The 27,765-nt window shown below is 41.2% G+C and overlaps 2 protein-coding genes across 12 annotated transcripts in view; one reads left to right on the forward strand and one right to left on the reverse strand.

Annotated features, from left to right (window-relative positions):
* The window catches only part of AFAP1L1 (actin filament associated protein 1 like 1), a 902,653-nt gene that overhangs the window by 491,818 nt on the left and 383,070 nt on the right, over positions 1 to 27,765 (forward strand). The window lies entirely within an intron of this gene.
* SH3TC2 (SH3 domain and tetratricopeptide repeats 2) overlaps positions 1 to 27,765 on the reverse strand; it is a 102,080-nt gene that overhangs the window by 49,828 nt on the left and 24,487 nt on the right. For 7 of the 10 annotated variants that reach the window (XR_006102418.1, XR_006102419.1, XR_006102420.1 and 4 more), the window contains exons 2-9: positions 23,222 to 23,341; positions 19,041 to 19,145; positions 17,202 to 17,329; positions 15,498 to 15,603; positions 14,106 to 14,249; positions 10,826 to 11,021; positions 7,844 to 7,917; positions 5,308 to 5,503 (exon numbers count right to left, since the gene is read on the reverse strand). Coding sequence is in view for 7 of the 10 variants with exons in the window: in XM_042454182.1 (XP_042310116.1) it covers positions 5,308 to 5,503; positions 7,844 to 7,917; positions 10,826 to 11,021; positions 14,106 to 14,249; positions 15,498 to 15,603; positions 17,202 to 17,329; positions 19,041 to 19,145; positions 23,222 to 23,341 (1,069 nt within the window). In the remaining 3 variants the exon portion in view is untranslated. Of the gene's footprint in view, positions 1 to 5,307; positions 5,504 to 7,843; positions 7,918 to 10,825; positions 11,022 to 14,105; positions 14,250 to 15,497; positions 15,604 to 17,201; positions 17,330 to 19,040; positions 19,146 to 23,221; positions 23,342 to 26,315; positions 27,201 to 27,765 lie in introns of those variants that run through there. The other 3 variants (XM_042454187.1, XM_042454188.1, XM_042454183.1) reach the window with 2 other exon arrangements.

Consider the following 27,765-nt stretch of genomic DNA (forward strand, 5'->3'; position numbering starts at 1 on the left):
GATGTGAAGAATATTCATACATTTTCTAATTCTGAATAAGAATCTGACAGTGTCCACAAATGTTTTCACTTCAGGTGTAAGAGTGAAACAAGGGAGTTTATCACACGGGAGGAATTTCTCTTAATTTCGAATGAAAAGAAAGTGGGGCCAGAACACATTCACGTGAATTCGCTAGTTCAGTGACTTTATGTGAATTTGAATTGTATTCGAACTGACTTCCCATTGCCCCAAAATAGCTTGTCATTGCCCAAAATTGCGTGTGATCATCTCTCACACAATAACGTGAAACCCCATGATTGTGCTCAGACTGACTTCCTATTGCCTGAAATTGCATGTGGTAGTCTATCACGTAATAACGTGAAACCTCATGATTGTGTTCGGATTGCCATTGGATTATACTTCCAATTTCCCTTGTCTGATAAACTCCAAGGAGAGCTTTAATTTCCAGTCCAGTTTAGGTAATTGTACAAAAATAGCTCTGAGCAAAATGAATGCCTTTCCCCTTTGTCAAAGGGTAATCTAATCCACCTTCCAGACATGAAGGAATCCACAGCTAAAGCACGCCTGAGAGATGGTCAATCTCCTGTTTTTAAAAACAAACAAATTAAATTAAGAAAAGTCAATCACTTTTTGGGGTAGTCTATAACAATGTCAAACAGGTAGTTCTTCCTAATGTATTGTCAGAATTTTGTTTCTTGTAATTTGAATCCACTAGTCCAGTGGTTCTCAATCTGTGGGGCGGGCACCCTAAATTGAGTATGAGAGTTGCTCAAGGAGGATGCAAAACTTGGAGGCACTAATTCCCCTCTTCCCAAACCTTTTAATATGTGAAAATTACACATGTGTTGAGTTAAATATTGAATTTACTTAAATAAAACTGTTCTAATTTGAACAATGTTATTTCCTTATAAAATGTTAAAATATGAATTTACATGAATGTGCAAATGAAAAAATTCACACCAAATAAACATAAAAATTCAAATACTACGTCAAGTGGGGGGATGTGATGTCCACTTATAGATGTAAAAGGGGGAGTCTCAAGGGTAAAAAAGTCTGAATACCACTGCATTAGTTATATTGGAACAGCAGAAAATAACAGTCTTTCAGATATTTGAAGATGACTATCACATCATGTCTTGATCTCTTGTCTAGAATAAACATACCCATTTCCCTCAATCATTCCACATAGGGCTGTTTCCACAACTTTTACCATTTCAGTCTCCCTACTCAGGACATCTTCCAGCTTGTAAATATCATTCTTGAACTGTGGTGCCCACAAGAGGACATATTATTCCAGGTGAGGTCTGACCAAAGCAGAATAGAGTGAATACTTCCCCTTGATTTGGACAGTATACTTCGGTTGTAATGTCTTTTTTGCTATTGCATCACACTGTTGACTCCTGTTTAGCATCTGGTCTACCAAGACACTAAACATGTTCCACTAGCACTGCTATCAAGGGCAGATGTCACCTACCTTATATTTTTGCATCTGATTTTCCTGGATAAATGTACAGTGGGCCCTTGGTAAATGCTGGTGTTTGGTTCCAGGACCTGCTAAGGATACCAAAATCTGTGGATGCTCAAGTCCCTTACTCAAATCCCTGTTTTACTCAAATGCCTGTTGAAATTAATTCAATCTGTTCAGGTCATTTTGAATCCTGATTCTGTCTTCTGAAGAATTAGCTAACACTTCCATTCCATTCTGGTGTCATCTGCAAATTTGATGAATATGCCTTTTATTCTGTTACCCAAAATATTTATAAAGATAATAAGCAAAACTGGGTTCAGAACAGAACCCTATGGCACCCCACTAGTCACTTATCTCCAGAATGACAAGGAACAACTGATGAACACTCACTGGGTTTTGTCCATTGGCCAGCTACACTGTCATCTAACTTTAGAATCTTTAGCGTACATTTTCCCATTCTTGTCTGCAAGAATATCATTGTGGACCTTATCAAAAGCCTAAGTGAAATCTATATATTATCTACCAAGTTTTTAACTGAATCTGAAAAAAGAAGCAGAAAAAGATGAAGGAGAAGAGGAGGAGGAAAAGAAAGAAAGAGTAAGAGTAAGGAGGTAAGATTCATCTGACTGGACTTGAGAAGCTCTGTTAGACATATGTCTCATATGACAGTTCTGTAAAGTAAGGTTACTGCTCACCTTTTCTTAAAGGAGAGACGAAAAGCTAAAAACCAGAACAAACTGATCTATTAATCCATCTGCATTAAAATACTTGCTGACTTCCTACACTAAATCCATTTCCAAATTCCCCCTCAATGAATAAAATCTGAATCCATGTGTCCACGCACACACATATGCACTGTACAAATGGTGGGAAAACTGTAACCTTGGCAGTGGGATTGCTAGAAAGTGAAAAAGGAGAAGTTCTTCAACAATCTTTAATGGGAAAGTTCCAGAGGGAAAGTGGGATGGGCAGTTGAGAAACAAAGACTGAAGGGTTAAACATTGCATGAGGCCTCAGAACTGCAGGTTGTGCATATTGGCTCTAACTGGAGCACTATGGCAAATCTTGCTTCTTCCAAAATCCCATAAACTAGCCACAAGGGCTAGTTAAAGATGCAACAAATAAAGATATCTCAGAACTATTAGCATTTTATGGACTTTCTGTGCAGAAAGTCAAATATCTGGAAGTGATTGAATCAACTTTACTGTAAGATGTTCCCATAACCAGTTGCACTTTTTTCTCCTATATAAGCCTTTATCTCTTCTGAAAAGAGTGTTGCTAGTTATGTGAACTTCTTACAGTAAAGTGGATTCAATCAATTCCCAGTATTTTACTTTCTGCCCTGAAAGTCTGTAAAATGATAATAGTTTGGATATATCTTTCTTTGAGGCATTTTTAATTAGCCTTTGTGGCAAGTTTATGAGATTTTGGTAGGAGCAAGGTTTGCCAGAGTGCTATAGCAATATTTGCTCAATCTCTCTCCCTCACAACTTATTTTTTCATGATAAATCTTCACACTCATACGTTTGAAAGTCTTACAAACAAAAGGCTGTTGCTATTAAATGATAGTATCTTCATGGTGTACTTTATATTGTCTCAGTTATCCTACAGCAAATGATGACTTGAAAACAACTTTTGGTCCAATATCTAACACCATAGCATGGTAACATTTACCACATGCCAAGCCATTTCTTTCTGACATCCTTCTTTTCTAGTTCCACTTTCAAAAGCTTGGGAGATCCCTAAACTATATGGTACTTTTTCAGCTGCAAGGCCATCCATGAGGCATCTTCCCAGTATTTAGCCTTGAGAGTTGTGGCCATAACAAGTAAAGCCAAAGTCACATGGAGTCTGTTGCACCAGGGATGGCCCTCCGTGGATGGTTCCCTCATTCTGACCAATATTGGGGCAGATGCCATGGATTCAGTGGAGATGCATAAAGATAGAACTGTCCCCAATACTGAAGTGAAACAGGCATAGTTTGCTGATATAGAACTTCCTCCAGAACTTCCACATCAACAACAGAGGTGTTGGACTAGAGCAACTATCCCAGTCCTCTATGCATTATGGTGGCCTTATGCCAGTTTTTGTACAGAGCAGATGCTGCTGGTTTTGTACACTGTAGATTTTGTTGTCTGTTAGTTAACTGGAATTGAGGGCAAGATGCATCATTACCTGCACTAGCATATCTTGATCATTTAAAGTTGCCTCAAAACAATCTAAGATAGATATTAACTGTGATGACTGTATCTCAAAATCTGTTTTCTCATTACCTGAAGTGATATTATTGATAATTTCATAAACATGCTAAACCTCCATCTTCATTTTAACAAGGAACAAATTCAGTCCCCACAGTTATTTTTTTAAGGCTGAAGTGTATAATCTTATACTCATTTTCTGAGAATTCACTGAGAGTAGGGTGTCTTTGTTGTTGTGTGCCTTTAAGTCATTTTCTTATGGCAAGCCATAAGACAAACCTATCACAGGGTTTTCTTGACAAGATTTGTTCAGAGGGGGTTTCACTTTACTTTCCTCTGAGGATGAGAAAGTGTGATTTGCTCACGGTTGCACAGTGGGTTACCATGATCAAGTGAAGGTTCAAACCCTGTTCTCCAGGGTGCTATTCCAAAATTCAAACTACTACAAAGATTGCATTTAAGGCTTATATCCATGTCTCATGCAGCTTTGTGCCACATGGGAAATTGTCACTAAAGAGCTCTGAAGTAAGACAGAAGCTCTTTCTGTTTATCAGAAAAGAGAGAGATCTGATCACCCATTAGGATGGGAGTAAGTGGTCTACTAAAATGTTGCCTCTTTCATTAGAAAGTCCCCAATAAAGCTCTGAGAAATACAGAGCACTTACATGGGAGACCACTGAGACTACAAAACAAAAAAACAAAAGCAAAACACACACACAAATGAAAATAAAATCTCTTAAAACCAAAGAAACCAAAGCCCAGGTTTTTTTACATTGGTGGCAGGGAAACAAGAGACAAAAACTGGGGAAAGGGAATTAAAATGTGACTGACTAGATTAAAAAGTAAATAGCTATTCATTGAGCATTGACCAGGATTCTCAGTTTCTTCAAGGACTTGATTTCTCTCAGAGAAATCAATGATAGGAATGGATCATTAAGTCATTTTGTGACTAGAGAAGAGGAGGGAATACTAGTGTATCTCTATCAAACAAACATAGGCCTGGAACAGACTGCCGAGAAACGGTGGCCTATCAGCGACTGAGTTTCATCCACAGGGACAGCACAGCCCCCAAATGGCGTGCCATCGGAAGAAAAAGAGCCAGGAAAAACTGGGTTCTTTTTCCGGTGCCGCAATGATCTCGCGAGTACACCAATGGCACACTCACAACATAAGCGCTGCGCAGCAACATGCGGACGCCGCCCGGTGCTTACATGTACACAGAGCGCCACCATTGTTATGCCATCTCACTGTGCTAGAGTTAGGGACCGTGTGGTTGCTGCACGGTCCCTAACCCTAGAATCAGCACCAGTATGGCACATGATGTGTACCACGCCATACATTCAAGTTAAAATAAATCTTTCCTACATTACAGTTGTACCACGCCATACATTCAAGTCAAAATAAATCTTTCCTACATTACAGTTTTTAATCATATGTTTTAAACAAAACAAAAAGAGAAGCGAGAACTATTTTCGTGACTCTTACCTACATCCCCATAACCACTATACACACACAGATGCAAACACACACACGCAAAAATGAAACCCAATGGAACATCTACATACAATGAATACCAACATTGCCTGGATCTCAGTCTACCCACTTCCCTTTTACCAGCTTACATGGGTACATCACACTTACATTGAATCATCAGTCTCGGCAGTCACACATTTGCTTTGGACAAAGCCTATTGTCCCACTGGATGTTGATTTTCCTATAAACCACTGAAGGCCTGGAATGAGAAAGCCAATGACCTCTATGATGTCATCTTTGTAGAAGCTCAGCTCATCCCATCCTCTCCCTCTGTGATCCTCTATGGCAGTGCACTTCCCTTGGCCTGAAAAAACAAAAACAAAATGCAACAGCCCTCACTTAAGCACCCTGAACAACTGTACCATTCTGTGCTGGAAGCACAGTGCACAGCGACAAGGAAGGGCAAACTTATGATTTGAGTATGAAAACAAGGTCCCTTTGTGTCACATATCATTTGTTTTGTTTGGGGGCTTCACCTGAAACCACAGCTTGTCTTTCTTAATACTAAGCAACTGGCTGCTCCATAGACAACTGAGATTTCTGAGAGGACCAACAAGGCACTTATTTCAGTTTTCATGGTCAAAATAGCATGAGTAATAGGATGAATTATTCCCTTTCCAAAAAAATAATAATTAAAAAAACCCTTGCCTCACTGAGAAATTTCTCTCTATTGTGCTTATTTCCTACTGCACTTTTTCTCTGCTGTTTTGGCACCATTTGCCTCCTTAGTTTGTTTTCTTCACAGTCAGTTGGGGAATACATGGTAAATGTGATGATGTCATGACACTATCTAGACAATACTGAGAATTTTTTTTCAGGATCTTTATAGATTTTAAGAATCCTCAGTTTTCTTAAAACTAGGTTAGCCTGAAGGGTCCATTTTTAATTTAAACAATACCCCTCCCACCCAAAAAAATGCAGATTCCTTATTGTGCAGTTCCCAAGCATGTTACAATCAGGCCTCCTTATAGGCAGGCTTGCCTTCCGTGGCTTTGAGCTTATGCGGGAGACAAGCCCCGGCAGAAATAATGGGGCACATACTCACACTGTGCAGCCTGTGTGCTGCCACAAACACGTGCTCCATTATTTTCTATGAAGCTTGAGCATATGCTCTTTTCCCCTAAGATGGGGAGTCTGGAATGGATCCCATGCATATGAGGAGGGCGGACTGTACAATATCTGTTCCCCCTTTCCATAATGTAAAAAATAATGCAAATTCCATATTGTACAATTTCTACAAACTCCACTCCCTTTTTCAAAACAAACAAAACTGGGGCATGCAATATTTTTGCCTTTGTACATGATGTAATGCATACTGGATTAGGCTGGTGGTGGTCAACATTGCGTGGTCCAATTTTCCTTCACTTATTGACCCCTCATCCCCAAGGCCATAGCCTCCCAGGCGGCACCAAAATACTTCATTCTCCCTCCATTTCTCTTTCAAAATGATATCCAGAAATTACACCATCTCACTTTCTGCCACCATTTTGAAGGAGGAATAGAGAGAAAAGGCAGTGGATATGTTGATAGGCAGTGGATATTTTGAAGTTGTTGGGTTTGGGGAGGGCTGCCTGTTGTTTTGTTTTAGTTTTTGGCATGTTTGTACACATCTGGATGAAAAAAACGGAGTGGTTTATGGTTGGGGTTTAGTGGTGCACAAGCACAAGTAGGGTCAAGGAGTCACATGTAGTCTAACTGCTTAATTTTCCTCACTCTCAGATTAGGGGCTGCACATGCAAGAACAGCCCTCCTTGTCAGCATCTGCCCCCCTAAAACACACACTCTTTCTTTCTTTCTTTCTTTCTTTCTTTCTTTCTCTCTCTCTCTCTCTCTCACACACACACACACACACAAAACCCCTTCTCTCCCTCTCTCCACATCTTAGCACACAGGAACAAGAATATTTAAAATCTAAAATCTCCTTATACACCAAAATGAACCAATGTAATTGTGTATTTCAGGGATAGGCAACCTTTTTGAGCTGGGGGCCGGGTTACTGTCCCTCAGACAACTGGGGGGGCCGAAGCCAAAAAATAAATAATTAAATAATTTTTTTAAAAAAATAAAATATATAAATAAACCAGGACAAATGTAGGACAAAATTTTCAAACGGAAGACACTTTTTTTTAAAAAATGGAGGACACGTGAAAAAAATTGCTGATTTTTTAAAAAAATGTTAATATAAATGCATGTTTCTGAGGCTTCTATAGACAATTGCCCCCCAAAGGCCCCGGCGGCAATCGGCAGCAGGACCGGGCTGGGGCCAGTCCCAAGGCCTCACCGGGCCGCATCCGGCCCACGGGCCGCAGGTTGCCTACCCCTGGTGTATTTCATAAGCTGCCCCTCTCAGAATACAAAAAAGCAAGTGTTTGGTGTACAAAGAGGTGTGCAATCTTCACTGGAAGATGTACAGAAATGACTTTCCTAAGGACCATCCTCACTATCACTGGCAGTGAGGAATGTAGCAGGAAGCAATTTGGGCACCTGCCCCAGTTAGCCCACAGGGAAGGCTCATGAGGGCTATCTGCATGCCATGAGTAGTGGGTTGCCCATATATAAAGGAAAGACAAGAGGTCTTAAGCAAGGTGAGCAGGTGAGCTTGGGCTTCCCCACCACCACCACCGTCTCAATGAGTCTTACTCACCAATCTGTAAAAAATCAGCTCCACTGACTTGGTTGGAGATTCCACAGCTCAAAGGATAGTTCTTCAGAAACCACCTGCAAAGATGAACAGTGTTGAACCATCTCATTCTTTCAGAGGGCAACTTGCATTGAGTTCAATGTTAGAGAGAAACAGGTCCTTTGGTGTGTTCAGTGCTTCCCAATTTTCATGCTGCAGCTTGTATAATTCACACATGGAATCCATGGCCACAGGGTGTACGAAAACACCAAATTAGCCCATGTGCCTTTTTAAAAATAGATTGCACAAATCGAGATAATGGAGATAAACCCAAAGGATGGACATAACTATCTCACTCAGCTTAAAAGCTTCCCAGCAACATTTGGCTTGCCACTATTAGAGGCAGCGGGGCCCTTTCACACTATTCACACAATTATTGTACTATGTTTTTACTTCAGCTGCCATGGCTGCATCCTATTGAACCTGGGGTTTGTTGTTTTATAAGTTTCTGTAGACCTCTCTGGCTAAAAATTCTACATACGCCTCCTAATACTGCAAATCTCAGGATTCCACAGGATATTACTACTATGACAATTAAAGGGGAATCACAAGTCCCATAATTGTACAGTATGAAAGGACCCTTGGTCTCAGATTATAGTTAAGTCCTGAAGTGTGCTTTCTATTCAGAAGGTCCCAAAATCAATTCCCCATCATCTCCTGGTTTGTTTGTTTGTTTTTAAGAATCAAGTAGCAAGGGAAGGGAAAGAACTGTACTGGAGAGCAGCTGCCAGTCAAAATAGGCAGTGCTGATCTAATAATAATAATAATAATAATAAGTTTTATTTATATACCGCTATTCCAAAGATCATAGCGGTGAACAGCAAGTAAGCTAACTTGCCCCCAACAGTCTGGGTACTCATTTTAGTGACCTCGGAAGGATGCAAGCCTGAGTCGAGCTTGGGCCCTTTTGCTGGTCTTGAACTCGCAACCTTGTGGTTTTGAGTGAATGGCTGCAGTACAGGCATTTAATCACTGCGCCACCAGGGCTCCATAGATAGGTAAACTGTTACAGCTGGTATGAGGCAGTTACTTATGGAAAGAATGTTGGTCTGACCTAGCAAGTTAATTTGTACACATTGTCTGTGACAATTATTGGCCAGTTAGTCTGACATCTATACCAGGAAAGATTCTAGAGCAGATAATTAAACAGAGAGTCTGTGAACATCTAGAAAGCAATTCCATAATCACAAAAAGTCAACATGGGTTTCAGAGAAACAAATCATGCCAGACAAATCTGATCTCTTTCTTTGATAAAATTACTAGCTTGGTAGATGAAGGGAATGCTGTGGATATAGTATATCTTGATTTCAGTAAGGCCTTTGACAGGGTTCCCCATGACATTCTTGCAAACAAGCTTGTAAAAAGTGGGCTAGACAAGGCAACTGTTAAGTGGATTTGTAATTGGTTGACTGGCTGAACCCAGAGGGTGCTCAACAATGGCACCTTTTCATCCTGGAGAGAAGTAACCAGTGGAGTCCCACAGGGCTCTGTCCTGGGCCCAGTACTGTTCAACATCTTTATCAATGACTTGGAGGAAAAAATTGGGGGAATACTTATCACATTTGCAGATGACACCAAATTAGGAGGAATAGCTAATACTCCAGAAGACAGGATCAAAATTCAAAATGACCTGAATAGACTAGAAAGCTGGGCCACAGCTAACAAAATGAACTTCAACAGAGAGAAATGTAAGGTACTGCACTTAGGGTGAAAAAATGAAATGCACAGATATAGGATGGGGGACACCTGGCTTAAGGAGACAACATGTGAAAGGGATCTAGGAGTCCAAGTAGACCACAAGTTGAACATGAGTCAACAGTGCAATGCGGCAGCTAACAAGGCCAATGCGATTTTAGGCTGCATCAATAGAAGTATAGTGTCTAGATCAAGGGAAGTAATAGTGCCACTATATTCTGCTCTGGTCAGGTCCCACCTGGAATATTGTGTCCAGTTCTGGGCGCCACAATTCAGAAAGGACATTGAGAAACTGGAGCGTGTCCAAAGGAGGGCGACTAAAATGGTGAAGGGTCTGGAAACCTTGCCCTATGAGGAACGCCTTAGGGAGCTGGGTATGTTTAGCCTGGAGAAAAGAAGGTTAAGAGGTGATATGATAGCTCTGTTTAAATATGTGAAGTGATGTCATATTGAGGAGGGAGCAAGCTTGTTTTCTGCTGCTCCAGAGACTAGGACCCGGAGCAATGGATGCAAGCTGCAGGAAAAGAGATTCCATCTCAACATTAGGAGGAACTTCCTGACAGTAAGGGCTGTTCGACAGTGGAACACACTTCCTCAGAGTGTAGTGGAGTCTCCCTCCTTGGAGGTCTTCAAACGGAGGCTGGATGGCCATCTGTCGGGGATGCTTTGATTTGGATTTCCTGCATGGCAGGGGGTTGGACTGGATGGCCCTTGTGGTCTCTTCCAACTCTGATTCTATGATTCTATGAATTCAGAGAAAAGAGAATGTGCTATCAATGGATATAGAAACAATGGCCTTTTGCACAGTCTCCTTGATTCTGATGAATCTGGCACACTACAAGAGGGATTTCCATTCTGGGAATATCACAGGGTCTGCTGTTGAAGTTCTTCTTACTGTGCTGTGGTTGCATATTTGAGATGAAGAGCTAGAAACTCAGCACCAAAAAATCCTAGATAAATTCTTGTGTATAGAAGCAAAATCCAAAATTACCCCTCTAAGAAAACAGTTGCTGAAGGTGTTGGGTATGATGGCCTGAAATGGAGGTGGAAAACAAGTTTTTAAAACAAGGTTACAATAAAACATTTTTAGGACCCCAAAATGGTAAGTCATAAGTTAAGATTAAAAACAGCCCATCTTAATATAAGATATATGAAAGGCACCTTCTTTTTATTCACTGAGAAGCTCACATATAGCCATGATGGCCCAACACATCAATCCCATTTACACACTAAAAGAGCCAGCCTACTTACTGGTAAAAGGGATGGGCCAATGGCTCTATGGCGGTGACAGAGACCAGGCCCCTCTGATCAGTCAAGAGGGATATCCCTTCCCATTTTGTTTCATGACCAACATCTTTCACATGGACTAGCTCATTTTTGCAGAGCTTCAGATCCTCCTCCTTCTCCTCTACCAGGACACTGAACACTGCCCTGGCAAAGAAGTTTCCTGTGCAGAAAAGGAGAAGGAGAAGGGGGGGGGGGAAGAAAGCTTAGTCATGGTTATTAAAAATCTTGCCAACAGTACAGGAGCACGTCCTTCTGACATTCTCTAACTTGTCACCCTTCAATTGTTCTGGACCACAGTTCCCAAAATCCCTGATTACTGCCCAGGCTGCTGGATCTGACGGTAACAGAAGTCCAAAACATGAAAGATACCAAGTTTCAGGATGCTGGCAACCTCTAGGAATAGACATCAAGTTGTCGTTGAGACTTCAACTTGCAAAGTTGCTCACCATTAGCTAGGCTGGCTAGGAATGACAAGAACTCCAGCCCAAAAGCATATGTTACCCATTCCAGATGGATGAACCTCCTAGTACTCAGAGATTTTCCTGGGAAGAAGTCCATGTGCTGTCACTTTTAAAGGCTAGCCACAGAAAGTAAGATTCCTTTTATCATATGCTACAGTGAGAGAATTTCCTGAATCCTAGGAGACTAGCTTGGTCCAATCTTTGATACTTCTTCCATGAAGATCATGAAGACTTGATTCTTGGAAAATATTTCATATGGTCATTTCAAATTGTACTCATATATGGTTGATGGCTAATTATGGTTATTCTTGATCACTATATTAGTGGATATCAGTTTTGTTACATTGGTTTGAAACCTGCTTTGTATCTATGGTCTGATCTGCACTTGAAAAAAACTGAGTACTCAATTTGATTATGGCCTATTTGGAACACACAACATTCAGCCATTTTCAAGGGGAAACCACTCCTTTTAGGTCCTAAACTGATTTTAAATAACCCCTGTAATACTCCAGATGTCAACTGAAAACCCAGGTTTTTGAGATATGTGTGCCTCATTCCAAATTGAGTTCCAGATTAGAAATGGTAGGTGGGCCCTGTAGGTGTTACCTTCCCCAGATGGTCAGGTGATTGTTCCTGCAACTGAAAAGTGACCTCCCCTTTATCCCCACTGGAAAGTCTTCTCACTATGAGCAGCCCAGAAGGGAAAGGCACCTGTTCAAAGTGGGGGAGAGAACAATCTTCCACTTGCTTACTCAGTGGTGGGTTGTCACAAGAAATGGGTGTTAAAATCCAGTTTGCCCATCAAAAGCAACAGTAAGGTTTTTTAAGAATCCTGTTAATCTTGAGGAAAGCTCATGTGGGGAACTTTAAATGTGGCATAAACTGAAGGAAAGGAAGAGAGAGTGCATACGCTTATTGGCTCAGTTACTCACATTCACAGAACGAAGTAAAAAAATGTTGACATTGGACCCTTCCTGCCATGATCTTTTCCCCTCTCCCACCCCATACACACATTGGGGTCATTCCCACTTATTGCTGAACCGGTTTCTGTGACTGAATCCAGAAATTGGTTCAGCAATAAGCATGGTTCCCACTATGTTTCCACAGGACCAAGAGAAGCAATGCAAATGTAGTGGGAAGGCCTGGCCATGTCCCCTGTCACCGGCCTCCCTCCTTCCCTTGCCTCTCCTTACCTAGGCCACCGGCTTCTCCTCAGCCTTCTGCGTCCTCCTTAGCTTCCCTGTGGGCTGCTTCTGCTTGGTGACCTCCTTCCCAAGCTTCCCTGCTCGGTGACCTTCTTCCTCTGTTCCCAGCCTCCCTGTGGCCAGGAAAGCTAGGAAAGAGGCCACGGGGAAGCCGGGAAAGACCTGCGACTTTCCTGTGACCTCTTTCCCAGCTTCCCTGGCTGTGGGAGGCCAGGAAAAGAGGAAGAAGGTTGCAGAGTGGGGAAGCTTGGGAAGGAGGTCACAGAGTGGAAGAAGCCCACAGGGAAGCTGAAGGAGGACACAGAAAGCCGAGGAGAAGCCAGTGGACCAGGTAAGGAGAGACAAAGGAGGCAGGGAGGCCAATGACAGGGGAGACGGCCGGGGCCCTTGCAGCTGACCCCTCCTGTCGATTTGAATCCGCATCTCTGGTTCCCACTTGCACTGGGGTGCGGATTCGAATCCACGTGGTTTCCACTGGGTTGAATCAATTTATTTCCCAAATAAATCGATTCAGCCCAAAAAACACTCCATTTTACCAGCATCTTTTTGATGCGGGTTAAATGGGTAAAAACCATGCCCCCCTTTTCAAATCGCATCAGTGATTCAAACTGAGCAGGAACCATGGTGGTTTGAATCGGATCATTTAAAATTTTGATCCGGTTTAAACCTTAGTGGGAACAAGGCCGTAGATTGATAGTTCTGAAGGGACACCTCCATTTCAGAAGCCTTTCAACAGCCAGTGGAAGAGGAGGTTTGAGTTGATGCAGAAATATATCACATGCACGGCAGGAACAAAAACCTGATTCAGACATCATGTGGTACTGGTTGAACATTCATATATACCCCAAATTGAGTTCTTCAGGAGCAGGTGGTGTAGAGAAAGTTTTGTAATCAAAGCACTTGAGGCGTATATCTCCCCATGGTGACTATTTCAGAGGAGAAAGAGAAGCTCAGCTAGTTCAGAATCATCCCCTGTTATGAAACTTGTCATTTGAGAGGGGACGTTTGGGGGCCATCTGAGGCAGAACTGTCTGGATCAGGAGGATCCTGACTGTTTTAACGATTGCTTCAGGGTGGAGTCTCCTTGAAAGATACTGCTGTGGATTGAAGCTGAACCTCCATATAGTTGGTTGAAGGATGCAAACTGTATACAACTGAATCCCTTCCCTCCCATATTCCTAACTCTGAATTAGTATTTGCAAACTGCCCTCTGCTGCTAGGAAGAATCCTTGCTGAGCAGGGGAGTGTGCACATGCCACCCACTGCCAAGATCCACTTTGGAAGTTCGTGAACAAATATAATCCCACTACAAGATCTATCTCAGGAATCCACAGCAGGAATCCACTCTCTTCTCCTCCTCCTTATTACCCCTCTCTATTTCAAAGTCATTATATAGCTAAGTAACGTAGTTGGGCATCTTTCAGGAGTGCTGTAGTTGTGTATAGCAGGGAGTAGACTAAAGGGCCCTTACACCTTTCCAACTGATTCTATGAACATCACTATCACATCAAATGGCTCCACAGTTATTACTAATGGGTAATATGGTAATAGGAAGGAGACTGGGCTCATGTTTCTCACCTTCCTGGAGCAAAAGACCTAGGTACATAGTGGTCATGTGGTCTTCATCTACAGTGACAGTGATCTCAGTGTCCTCCACCAGAGCACAGTTCAACCAATAATCTGAAGTGAAGAGAAGATGCTCCAAGCAGCAGCCCACATAGCCTAATTCACCACACCAAAGGAAGAAGGAAAACATGTAATATTGTTGTTGTATTCCATCAATTCGTTTCAGACTTATGGCAACCCAAAAGCAAACTTATCATGAGGTTTTTTTGGCAAGATTTGTTCAGAGGGGAGGATTACCCTTGTCTTTCTCTGACACTGAGTGACTGTAATGAGTCCAAGGTCACCCAATGGGTTTCCATGGCTAAGCAGGGTTTTGAACCCAGGTTTCCAGAGTTGTAGTCCAACATTCAAACCACTATACTGTTCTGGTATGTTCAAACATATATTATAATCCTCACACATACACTAGTCTGAGATAAACATCTGCAATTGTAAGTGGCCACATCACACACCATTAGAGCTGAAACTGGATACTGTTCAGTTCTCAAGACTAAAAGATTCCAAATTGGATAGCAATGAATAAATGATAAACTTCAAAGATATTTTAAAAATTCCTGTGACTAATCCAATTAATTAACTAATCAATACATGAATTACACAGTCAGCCTCATAGACCTGGTTGATGAAACTCATAATCTTGGGCCATCAGTCTTTCTCTTTTTCAAGTTTCCTATAGATGAAGCCCTCTGTTACCCTGTCTCCTTTTTCCTGTTTTCCTTGTAGAACCTCTTTTGATACAAGAAACCCAGGATGTCACTTTGATCTACTGGCTCTTGGCATTCAGCCTGCTAAACCAGGCCTTAGAAGGTAAATCAGGGAAATAGACACACAGAAGCCCCATGGCTCTGAAATTGCACACCTGCCTTAAAGCATATATTAGTATTTATTTATCTTTATTTTATTATTTTTATTTCATTTATATTCCACTTTTCTCCAATATGGGCTCTAAGGATGCTCACAACATAGATTAAAATACAAGAAAGCTTAAAAACCACAATCATAATAATGAAACAATACAGTGGGCCACCACTGTACAAGTAAGCTATCCTATTAAAAAGAGCACTATGTTAAAAATATTTAAAAGCATTTAAAACATAACAATGAAAATAAAATAAAGCCACCGTTCTACAAAACCCTTCTCAATCAACCAGCTAATTGCCAAAAGCATGACTAAATAAAAGGGGCTTTGCCAGGAAGTAGAATGAGAGCTGAGACTGAGAGGGGACCAGTCTATCCTTCCATGACAGCGGAGGTCTTATTTTATAACTCACCTTTCCCCTACAATCACCACCCTTCTACTAACCTACTGGAATGTCAGTCATCCCTCAATTCGATATGACCTACCAAGAGCTAGATATGTTGAAAACTTCCATATTTCTTCTACAGTCCTGAAGGAGAGTAGAAAGCGGTTGTCCTGGGCTTGGATGCTCACCAGCCTGGCTGACAGCTCCTGTGAAACAAAGAAAAAAGGATGAGAAGTTCCAAATGTTCAGCAGAGAGATCCTGAAACAATACTTTTCTTGGCACATTAAATTAAGAATAATTATAATGTGTCATAATGCTATTTTGCCTGATTCCTCGTATCTGGAACATGGATTTTAGAACATGATTCTATGCCCAAGGTCAGGGCTACAGCAGGGACAATGCAACTTAGTCCAGCTCCATGTAATGGAAAATTAACAATTCATTCCCAAAAGTGAGACCTGCACCAAAATATTGCAATGTTGAGTGCTCTTCTTCAATATACCAACCCAGTCCCTTTTCAAAATACTTTAAATCATTCTCCTTACATCTCCTTACATTCCTCCCCACTATTACCCTCTCTAATGCCTTGGGCACACAGCTGGACTAGGTTTGGTCCCTTGACTTTTTTGTGTGTGGGGAGGATACCTCAGGATTCCCACAAGCAAACCACCTTGGAGAATTCCTTGCCTAAGAAAACCCTATGAAATTCATGGGGTCCCCATAAGTTGACAGACAATTTGAAGGCACATATATACACATTAAAGAATGAAATCAAATGACACCACATCTCTGGCTGGTTTATGCATTGCATGCACAACTACAAACACTAAAGACTAGGGTCAATCTCATACTACACTGTCATAGCACTATTATTCCACTTTACTGCTATGGCTGCCTCCTGTGGAATTCTGGGGTTTGTAGTTTAGTGAGGCCCAAGAGCTCTCTGGCTGAGAATTCTAATTGTCTTTCCCTAAACTGCAAATCCCAGGATTTGCAGGAGGCAGCTGTAGCAGTAAAAATAGAATAATAGCACTATGACAGTGTCCAGTACTTGATGTTTTTAACTATAAAGATCTAAGATCTGACTTCCGGTTGTGATGGCGCCTTGCTAAGACAGACTCCGAGGTAGCTGTGGAGAAGTCTCACCCAAAACAAAGCCCTGGACCCAGAGAGGGATTTCTGCAAGTCTGGGAAATTGCCTTGACTGTCAGGGCAATCAGAGGGGGCTTGACGGAGGACCAATCTGTTTATGGACTGAGTATTTTGCTCACAGTAAGTCTGACCGCTACGTGGAAAAGACGGAAGAAACCATAACAGAGGGTCTGAAGAACAATCCACGCTAGTTTTGGGAAAGAAGCGATACGCTCGCACAGAGACGCCAGCAATTTATTTGACAATTCTGAGTTATAAAGAAAAGTTTTTAGCATTAAGGCCATCAAAGCTGTCAGAAACAACTGCTTCAAAAGGGGCATTGGATCGGAAATATAGTTTAATAGATCTAATGCATGTATTTAAGTATTACAAAGAGAGTTAGTAAATTGATAAAAGAAATATTAGGAGGGACTTTGAGTTATAGCCTAAGGAAGCATACGGTAGACAGCAATAGGACAGAGAATATGGTTAATGATGGTTTGTTAGGTTTGTATATGCTGGGTTTTTTTTTAATGTTATTGTCTGATTTGTGTTTTGAATATGTCATAATAAAATAAAATTTAAAAAAAGATCTAAGATCTGAGGCTTGAGAAGCATCTCTGCTTGATCTATTCAAGAACTGGACAAAGTAGATAATGATAATAGCTTTACCTTGAAAAGAGCACAGACATCTTTATCGTCATTTTCCAGGGCCCACAGCTTCTTTCTTGCTGCTTCCTGTAGCTGGGGATTGTGGCCCTGTCCAGAACGACTCTTGACAGTAAATGAGAGGGCGATCTCTTCAAAATTCAAAATGGAAATAGAAATAGGCAATTAAAGGAGAGACTATACTCTATCTAAATCATGGATACACAGTCTTTTCAGTCTCAATGGTTATAGCCAGCCTCAGCTGGAGAAATGAGGGCTGTTAACAGAGACAGATTAGAACACATGGTGAGGGGACTCAGGATTGCTGGATGGGGTTCACCCTACACCATCCTAGGATCCTGCTTAAAATGAGTGAAGTGGAGAAGGAGTCTGTTAAACCTTTGTGCTTTAAGTGACTCCATTTGTGATTGCTCTTCCCCAAACTGCCATTAATGGTGCAAACGCACTGGTCTCAGCTGGCAGTGGTCAGGAATTCAGTAGTATAGGAGAAGCATGTGATCCAGGAGTCCACAGATAAGGCCCATGGGTCATCAACTGCAGACTCCTGATTTGGAACTACCATTTCCCACTTTCTTTCCTTCCCATCTTTTTGCATGTAGTTGCCCTCACTCACTGTAATTGTGAGATCTAGTGAGGATTTTGAAGATGGTCTAAAATGGTCATCATATAAGACATTTTATCATGCTGAAAGGTACAGAATTAAGTTTGGGACACATTCAAACTGCTGGATACTATGCTTTAGAAGACTTTGTTGATGACATGCTTTATGCATCAAATGTTGGTAGGCAAGATGTGAGGTGAATTTGACAGTTGTAGTATGAAAATAGCTGGAATAGCTTCTAGATACATGTAGGGTAGTCCTCTGTCAGTGCTTACATTGGGACATCTGCCACTTTCAGTGTTTCACTTGTTTCAGAACTTTCATGCACTAGGAGTTGAAATACATTCTGTAACTAATTTAAATCACTAACAAGACCTCTCCCTCAGGTAACAGGCAGAAGGGACTGTTTCATGAAATGCCTGCCAGGGCCCAAGAAGGGCATGTCAACCTGAAGCAACACAACACATGAAGGTCCATTCAATGGGTACTATATCCTGTATGACAAAGAGCTTCTTTTCCTACCTCTCCTGAAATAAACTATAAAGGTACCATAAGTCATATGAGGGCCATTCGGACATGTATTTTCCTCTAACCTCTCACAATTATTGTGAGCCATTTTAAGAGATTAATATTTACATCAGCTGATTAATATTACATCTGCATCAAGGGTCACTGCTACTGATCTCTCTCCCTACCTCCAAATGAATCCTGTTAGCTTTTGATATGTTTTTCCCACCATCACCAGCACTCAGAAACACTCTTTATGCAGCTTTGTCAACACAGATTTGCTTAACATTTGTTGCACACAACCTTTCTTTGTGGCTAAATTCATAGAACATCCTCACAAGGAAAATGGTGGTTGTTTGAAGATCCATCTGAGACTGGGAGCTTGTTGTCCTTCTATATCAAATCACAGGCTCCCCAGTAAACCTACATGGTCTTTACATAAAAGCTTCAAATGATATTAATTGTTGGAAATATATTGGTTAGTATAGGATAGCAGCACACCACTTGTTCATTTTTGGTATCTTCTGAATCACCATCTGGAATCAAAGACTCTGGAAACTCTGTTCTTCTTTGCTCTCTTCCTTTTTCTCATCTTAATATTAATCTTCTGCTGATAACAATACAATGTAAGCTATCTGAGTGTTCATAATCTTTTCCAGGAATATGATGCTGAAGACTGGCTTCTTTCTTACAGATGTTAAAAATATAAAACAGCAATTAGACAAAAAACTTACCATTTGGAAACCCTTCCCCTACAGCCAGTGACACCGATTCAGTTTCCAGAATTCCCTCTCCTATCTGTGCAGGCTGACTTCCTGGATCCAGTTCCCTGGGATTACCTAAGAAGTCACCATGCAGGCAGAAGGACCACTGTCAACTTTTTTTTTCTTAACAGGAGGGAAAGCAAGGATGTGATGAAAGGGGATAGAGGGATATGTAACGAATTGCCAAATAGCCAAAAGTCCAGTTAGGCAATCAAGTCCAGAGATTCTACACTGGGGTGGCAACAACTCCCTAATATTTCAAACAGAAGCAGACGTCTTTCTCAACATAAGGACTTTGAAGATGGGTATGGAACCTAGAGCCTAGATATAAATCCAAGCATATCCTGTCGGTAGCCTGGGACTGTATCCCTTATCAAAGCATAGATGCAACAAACTGTTCCCTCCCAGGCCTACTGTTAAAAAAATGAGGCGACACAGATTGTCATAGAAGGACAGCAAAATGATATTTATTATGCTATTTTTGTATTTTTACTGCCAGGAGGGGTGCTTGTGGGTCATTCTGCCCCAGAAGTAACTCTTATGACTACGGACCTTGATTTGTGAAGGACTTTGATTTATACCTCAGGAGTAAAATTTTCTTCGGCCAGTCCCATCCCTTCCAAAAGGGTCACTTCTTCTGACTCTCAGCCTTATCTTAACAGTTCTTTTGCACTCATGAATTGGAAAACTTTCAACACAGCACCCAGGGCAGCCTGAGGGGATGTAAAGAGATGATATGCCATCCCTGCCCACCATTCCCTTCTCCTTTTGTGTGGTGTCTTTTTAGATTGTAAGCCTGAGGGCAGGGAACCATCTATTATCCCCTCTGTTGTAAGCCGCCCAGATTCCCAGTGATTGGGTGGCATATAAATAAATCCTATTATTATTATTATTATTATTATTATTATTATTATTATTATTATTATTTTACCACTACTGCTCCCAGATTTCTCAGAGTATTTTTTTTAAACGATGGCTCTTTGGCGGTTGTTCAGTAAATGCAAAGATGAGGCTGCCTTAGCTGCTGTTACATTTCTTTCAAACACCTATAATGGCCATTAAAGTACTCCGCCAAGAATGGGAGCAAGGAGATATAAGTGAAGGAAGGTAACAAATAACTTGTATCTGTTAAAGAAAGGTCTTCCACTCAGCCCAGAAATGCTTAAGGAATTCAACCTTCGTGAATTCCTCTATTTCAGGACAGGAGAATGTGGGCTTTCCAAATGTTGATAGACTGTAGTTTCCATTAGCCTCAGATGGCATAGCCAATGATCAGGTATTACAGAAGGTGCAGTCCAACAAAATCTGGAGATTTCATACAGCAGGAGTGGGGAAACGTCTCTAACTCTCAGGCTAATGTGTGGATCACAGCTTAGGTGACCACTAGATTTCACGCTTCTCTATTACAGTGATTGTTTGAATGTATGCATACATTTAAATAGGGATCTTCAGAGGAATTACACTGTTAAATACATATTCCATAAATATATGAATTTAAATTTGTACTAAAATATTATATGAATATATTTTAAAATTATTATTTAAATGTGTATTTTGAGGCAGCTTCCCAATCTATGCAGAACTTGAATGAAACAGAACTATGAGTAAAATGCTGCAACACTACAACACCCAGGAACAGGCAGTTTTGTCCATACTGTACCATAAGGCTTTAGAACAAACTCTTCAGAAAAAAGTGTATGCCCAATGTAGTCCTGTGTTAAAATTAAGGAGGCATACTATGTTCTATTTATTTAAGCAATTGTTTGTAAGTTGAACCGGCTATGGCTGCTAAAGGTGATTTAAACAGAGCTGACAGTAGCCAATGGCGGTGGTAATTTTAGTTGAACTTCTTTAGTTTCACTCTTTCCTGTTTGTTTTGATATATACAATATATTCTTCTTGTAAACTGCCTTGAGCAAAGGGTGGAGATGTGATGTGAATGGTTTCAATAAATAAAGACAAATCAGATCATAAGAATTTACTGGTGAGAGTAAGGTACAGAAAAATTGATGTTCTGAAAGCATTTTACTCCATGACAAGAACCCCACCCCACCCCAGAAACCTCTCCACAAAAGCCATTCCTTCTCTCAATAGCCTCCCCAGATCCTGAGTAGATTCCTTCTCTCTCTTTCACTCTGATCTCTGTTACAGTGGAAGTCTGTAGAAACCACCCTAGAGGGAGAAGGGTTTCCTTCTGGGTTATTTCTATTCTTCAGGAAATGAGTTAATTTGCATAAATCTTTGCTCATCAGTTGACTGGAGGAACCCAAAATACACCAGAACCTGAAAATGTAGCTTATGTCACAAGGCTCCACAAAGCTCCTGTGTCCAGGAAATTTAGGCTGTAATTATGTTAGTAATGCCTGAAACCCATTTTTTAAAAACCCAGCAGGCTCTTCTCTCCAGCTGTGCCAGGGAAAGGGGATTTAGAAGACAAAATATATGCCAGGAAATATTGGCTGTAAATAGTGGCACTGGTTTTGTAAGTAGATTCACTTAAACATTCCCTCTCTGTTATTAACTTTGTGACTCTGTAAAACAAACTGATTTGATTTACATGGAAGTGTGAACCATGTTACAACACCAAAGTGAAAAAGAGAGCTTAGTGGATGGTCATTCAACAGACCTTTCTTACAACAGCATGGAATTTCCCTTTGCTTTTTGCTTCCACTATGGAGATTCTCAAGAGTGGCTCACACCATTTTCATTTTACAGATGGGAGATATTGTCAAGTACAGTGGGTCCTTGGTATCTGAATTTGGTTCCAGGACCCCACTCCACCCTGTGGATACCAAAATCTATGGATGTTCGAGTCCTATTATATACAATGGGATAGTGAAATGATGTCCCATACCTAAACTTTTACTTTTAGGTTTACTTTTTGGAATATATACATATATATCTCCAAACCATGGATGGTTGAATCCATGGATATATAATTTATGAATATGAAGGGCTGGCTGTACACGAAATCGGCTGGTTGTAGAGCCTGAAAGAGAACGAGCAAGACATACTCCAAGACTGCTAGGGTGGGTTCTTTTGGCACATTGCCTCTTTGTCACCTTCTAGAGAAAAAGAACCTGGACTGCTGAATTGTGAGCCAAAAGGCGATTTTATGTATTATGTGGCAACTATGATTGCTGGGACTAAATTGGAGTAACATCCGATATTTCCCAGTACAGGAATTAAGGGCATACTATTTCCCTAAAAATGTACTGAATGTACACTGCAGAGCCATGACAAACCAAGCTCCCAGTATTTGCTCACATATATCTAATGATGTATCCCTGCCTTTCACACTTGGTGCATGTACTACAGGAAACTGGTATAATACTGGCATAGCCCTAATCTAAATCTTGATAAGGCTATAGCATGTCATTAAATTCACAGCCATAGCAAGAAAGTAGTTTTACTCATTCTAAGTTTTTCATTTTACATATATGTATGTATATAAAGATGTATGTATATAAATATGTATATAAATATATGTATATTTATGTATATATATGTATATTTATGTATATGTATGAGAACAAGACATCCTGAACACATCCAATGTCAGTGTGTCTTCTTAGTGTGTGCCTTAGCCATTCTAAAGACTGGTAGTTTTCTGCAGAGTGAACCAGTCCCATGCTAGACCTTCAGATTTATTCAACAGCAGTAGCTCTCAACTGCTGGTCATCCATATATTTCAGTCTTCAACTCACAGGTTCCGTGACCATTGCTATGCTAACTAGGGAATGTGAAAGTCAAAGTCTGAAACACCAACAAGGTCAAAGGTTGAAAGCCATGACTCTACAGTACATGATCTACCAACCAGCAGGGCAGTCCCAGCTTTGCTACTACAGTTGGCCCTTCCCTTACACGAGGGATCCATTCCAGACCCCGCCACGTAAGGGAAAAACGTATAAATTTAAGCCCAATTACAACTAGTGCAGCTTGTTCTTGTGGCGCACACCCAGCGCGCACCCCATTGCTTCTTCTGGGGTGCGGGAAAAGTCTTTCAGACGTGGCTTCCAGTGTATGCTGGAAGCCACGTATGGCGCACCCGTGTATGACACAGGCGCACTGTATACAAAAGTACCCTCTCTCCCTGAAAGAAACACACTTTCCTGAGAAGCAAGTAATCTTTTGCTTTTTTAAAACAGTACCTGAGGCCATCTTCTCCTTTTGGAAACATTTTTCTCGGGGTTCCTCTGAGTACTGTTGCAAATTGGACCAACTGGCCAGGAATGCAGGCTGGGCCGATGAACTAGAGGATGACTCTTCACCTGGGGAAGACAAGAAGCCAGACAACAGATGAGACCTAGGATAAAAGCTTGTGTGGAATAGAGAACATTCAGGATGTCTTGTTCTCATACATCAGCAATGACAAAAGAAAGAGTGTTACCTACTTGCTGTCACAATGAGTGTGATTTTTTTTCTTCCGCTCCCGCTGGAAGACTGTATGATCAAGAGGATTAAGGTTGTCTGTTACCTCTGCCAACCACAGTTAGTTCAGTTCCGACTGCCTTGAAAGGGGGAACTAAGTAGTCATGTTTAGATAGATGAATTGAAACTAGTTTCAGAGTTTGCACAAGCAATTAGAAGCTGGCCACGCTGAAATTTGGCACCTTGTGTTAAATTGCAAGATTTTGCAATTGCTTCCTGAAACAGGTTTATGAAGCATTCATGGTCTAATTTTACTGTTTGGCTATATGAATTAAACATTAAGAGTGACTTGAGGGAAAAGATAGAGGAGACATATGCCATTGCTTTAGACAAGAGCTTGGTATTGTTATATTTTGGATTACCTGAATCCCTCAACCAATGGCCATACTGTCTGGGAGATTCTGGGAGTTGATATTCTGAAAATAATGTCTTCAACCTCACATCGGTCCAACAGCTGGGTCACTCAGTCACATGTGTCACTGGATTCATAGAATCATAGAATCATAGAATCGTAGAGTTGGAAGAGACCACAAGGGCCATCCAGTCCAACCCCCCTGCCATGCAGGAAATCACAATCAAAGTATCCCCGACAGATGGCCATCCAGCCTCTGTTTAAAGACGTCCAAGGAAGGAGACTCCACTACACTCCGACGGAGTTTGTTCCACTGTCGAACAGCCCTTACTGTCAGGAAGTTCCTCCTGATGTTGAGATGGAATCTCTTTTCCTGGAGCTTGCATCCATTGCTCCGGGTGCTGTTCTCTGGAGCAGCAGAAAACAAGCTTGCTCCCTCCTCAATATGACGTCCTTTCAAATATTTAAACAGAGCTATCATATCATTTCTTAACCTTCTCTTCTCCAGGCTAAACATCCCCAGCTCCCTAAATCGTTCCTCATAGGCCATGGTTTCCAGACCTTTCACCATTTTAGTTGCCCTCCTTTGGACACGCTCCAGTTTCTCAATGTCCTTTTTAAATTGTGGTGCCCAGAACTGGACACAATATTCCAGGTGGGGTCTGACCAAAGCAGAATACAATGGCACTATTATTTCCCTTGATCTAGACACTATACTTCTATTGATGCAGCCTAAAATCGCATTGACCTTGTTAGCTGCCGCATCGCACTGTTGACTCATATTCAACTTATGGTCTACTTGGACTCCTAGATATCTTTCACATATAGTTTCATTCAGCCAGGTGTCCCCCATCCTGTATCTGTGCATTTCATTTTTCCGCCCTAAGTGCAGTACATTACATTTCTCCGTGTTGAATTTCATTTTATTAGCTTTGGCCCAGCTTTCTAGTCTATTCAGGTCATCTTGAATTTTGATCCTGTCCTCTGGAGTATTAGCTACTCCTCCTAATTTGGTGTCATCTGCAAATTTGATAAGTATGCCCCCAATTTTGTCCTCCAAGTCATTAATAAAGATGTTGAATAGCACTGGGCCCAGGACAGAGCCCTGTGGGACCCCACTGGTCACTTGTCTCCAGGATGAAAAAGAGCCATTGTTGAGCACCCTTTGGCTTTGGCCAGTCAACCAATTACAAATCCATGTAACAGTTACTTTGTCAAGCCCACATTTGACAAGCTTGTTTGCAAGAATATCATTGGGAACTTTGTCAAAGGCCTTACTGAAATCAAGATATACTATATCCACAGCATTCCCTTCATCTACCAAGCTGGTAATTTTATCAAAGAAAGAGATTAGATTTGTCTGGCATGACTTCTTTCTCTGAAACCCGTGTTGACTTTTTGTGATTATGGCATTGCTTTCTAGACGTTCACAGACTCTCTTTTTAATGATCTGCTCTAGAATCTTTCCTGGTATAGATGTCAGACTAACTGGACGATAATTGTTGGGACAGAAGGCAAAGCAAACAGAATTGCACTTGTATTTGAATTATATCCAAAAATCACAAAACAAAGTAACTGTTATCCCATGCACCATGTTCTTTCCAATAGCAGAACGCATATGATACATATTACAAACAGGGTATCCTTACTATTCTCTAATCTGGATTATTAATAACTGACTCACATGCCCAACTTTAATTACAACTGGGAAAACAGCCAGTATCCCAGGATCTTTCAGGTTATAACTATAAACTATAAACCACAATAAATTAAAGGGGGGAATGAGTTTCTCACTGTCAAGACACAATCGAAAAACATAAATCACTGTGCTACTGTCATGAAAACAGAAAATTCAGCATTGGTAATGACCCAGAGGCAGGGTGAAAATAAAATGGTATACACCATTACATCATTATATAAGTGGCTGCACACTTAGAATATTGTGTGCAGATGTCTGCACAATCCATAATTGTGTAAACCACTATAATGCACAGCTCCTTTTGCTCTAGAACACCTCCATCATTCCACCATACAAGAAACCAAATTATTCTACATAACTGGTATTAAATAAAAAGTAAAATAAAATCCAGCCTCATTAGGAAATACCTTCTGCAAACTAGATTATGAGACACAGAAGCATGAAGGCAGGAAAGATGGAAGTGGAGTGTGTGGTGTTTTTTCCATTAGGGAAACAGTAAGGTTCCTGCATCACAGGCATAAAGTAAATACATTACACTTCCTGTTTATGGAATATTCTACCCCCTTAAGTATTGGTAAAAACACAGGAAATAAGATTGGGGAGGGGAGCAGACTGATAAGATGACAGATCCTATTAGACCTTATTCTATAATTTTGCTTAGCTATTCGTATCAACTAGTTGTAGGAAACTTAAGGGTAATTATACAGTATATACACAGAAAGACAAGAGCAATATAGTTAGAAGAAGGCTGTGGGCAACTCACCAGCAGACCACAGTGAAAACTTCCTGTGGAAGGGAATACCAAAACAACAGCCCATGGGTTCACTATCCCATCCAGTCCCAAACCAGCAGTTTATCCTTTCTAGAAGCACCAGGACGAGAACAGTGTCGTCCACCACACAGTCCTTCAAAAGGGTTTTTGTTAGTTAGTTTTGGGAAACAGCCTCTCAATGCACAATGCATCTTTTGATGGCTGCTCTGCATTTGGAAGGTGGGAGGTGCAGCTGGCCCCATCTACCAAGAAGCAGCGACTGCCCAATGTCAACTCTTCAAACCCAATGGCTTATTTCCCCTCCATGCTGCCGCCTTTTCAGATTGTATCACAAATGCCAGGCAACACATTCTTGACATTCTGAGCTATGGTGGGCGGTGGAGAAAAATCCCTTGTGAGTCTGGTTTGGCTTCTACTTAAAGACAGGCATAGATAAACCACGTGTCCCAGTAGCGTACATTTGTAACATTGTGCAAATGAGGCACAATCTTTATGCAAATCCAATCCAATGCAAACCTAATTCAGTAGAATTCCTTCATCTCAGTATGCAGAGAGATCTTGTAGCACCTTTGGGACTATGTGTAAAAGCTTTCATAGACTAGGTCTATTTCCTCAAAGGCAACAAACAGTTCACTCCATGCAGCTGAGGAAGTAGACTATATAGTGATGCTGCTTCCCTTTTGTGTCCGGGTTCTCTGCTGCAAGTATGGGCATTAGAACCTCAGAGCCACTTCAACACTACTCTTCTCCCCTCAGGACTTTTCCTGGGACTTATGAGCTTCCATCCCAAAGTGTTAGCATCCCGGAAAAGCAAGTAACTTCGCTAATGCTTATCACACACAGAGCACAACAAGGGGTTAAAAGCACTTTACTTAGGAAAGAAAGTGGGTCAAAAGCGAATTTGGGGTTCAGACAGATGAGGACAAATCCAGTTGCTAGCTTGGAAATAATTTTTTTGTGCATGCCCCAAACTGTCATTTCCACAAGTGCATAAACACACATGCTCCAGAGAGGGAAGGGAAATGGGTAGGAAAATTCTCTTTGCCCCAGAAGTTGTTTCAGAAGAAGGAAGGCTGAGGTTTCCCTTTACAAAGTCCCATAAAACCACACATAAACACACACTAGAGAGAAAGAGGAGGTGGCTGGTCCATAAACTTGCCTGGTTTCAGTGAGGGTTGAAACTCCCAGATGCCCTCCTTTTCCCAGACATATCCTCCATTTCTCCCTCCTGTATAGGAGAAATTCCAAAACCTCCTCTCTCTTGCTTTCTCACCAGCTGTTCCCTTAGAGGCTCCATTAGAGGAGACCAGCCGCATGAGGGAAAGACATGTGTGTGTGTGTGTGTGTGTGTGTGTGTATCCCTTTAAGAACAAGGCTGCCTCCCTCTCCTTGGCGCAGCAAGAACCCTGGGAAATCTGGGAACAGGGAAAATTGAGGACAT

The sequence above is a fragment of the Sceloporus undulatus genome, chromosome 2 (assembly GCF_019175285.1).
Source record: "Sceloporus undulatus isolate JIND9_A2432 ecotype Alabama chromosome 2, SceUnd_v1.1, whole genome shotgun sequence".
NCBI classification, from domain to species: Eukaryota; Metazoa; Chordata; class Lepidosauria; order Squamata; family Phrynosomatidae; genus Sceloporus; species Sceloporus undulatus.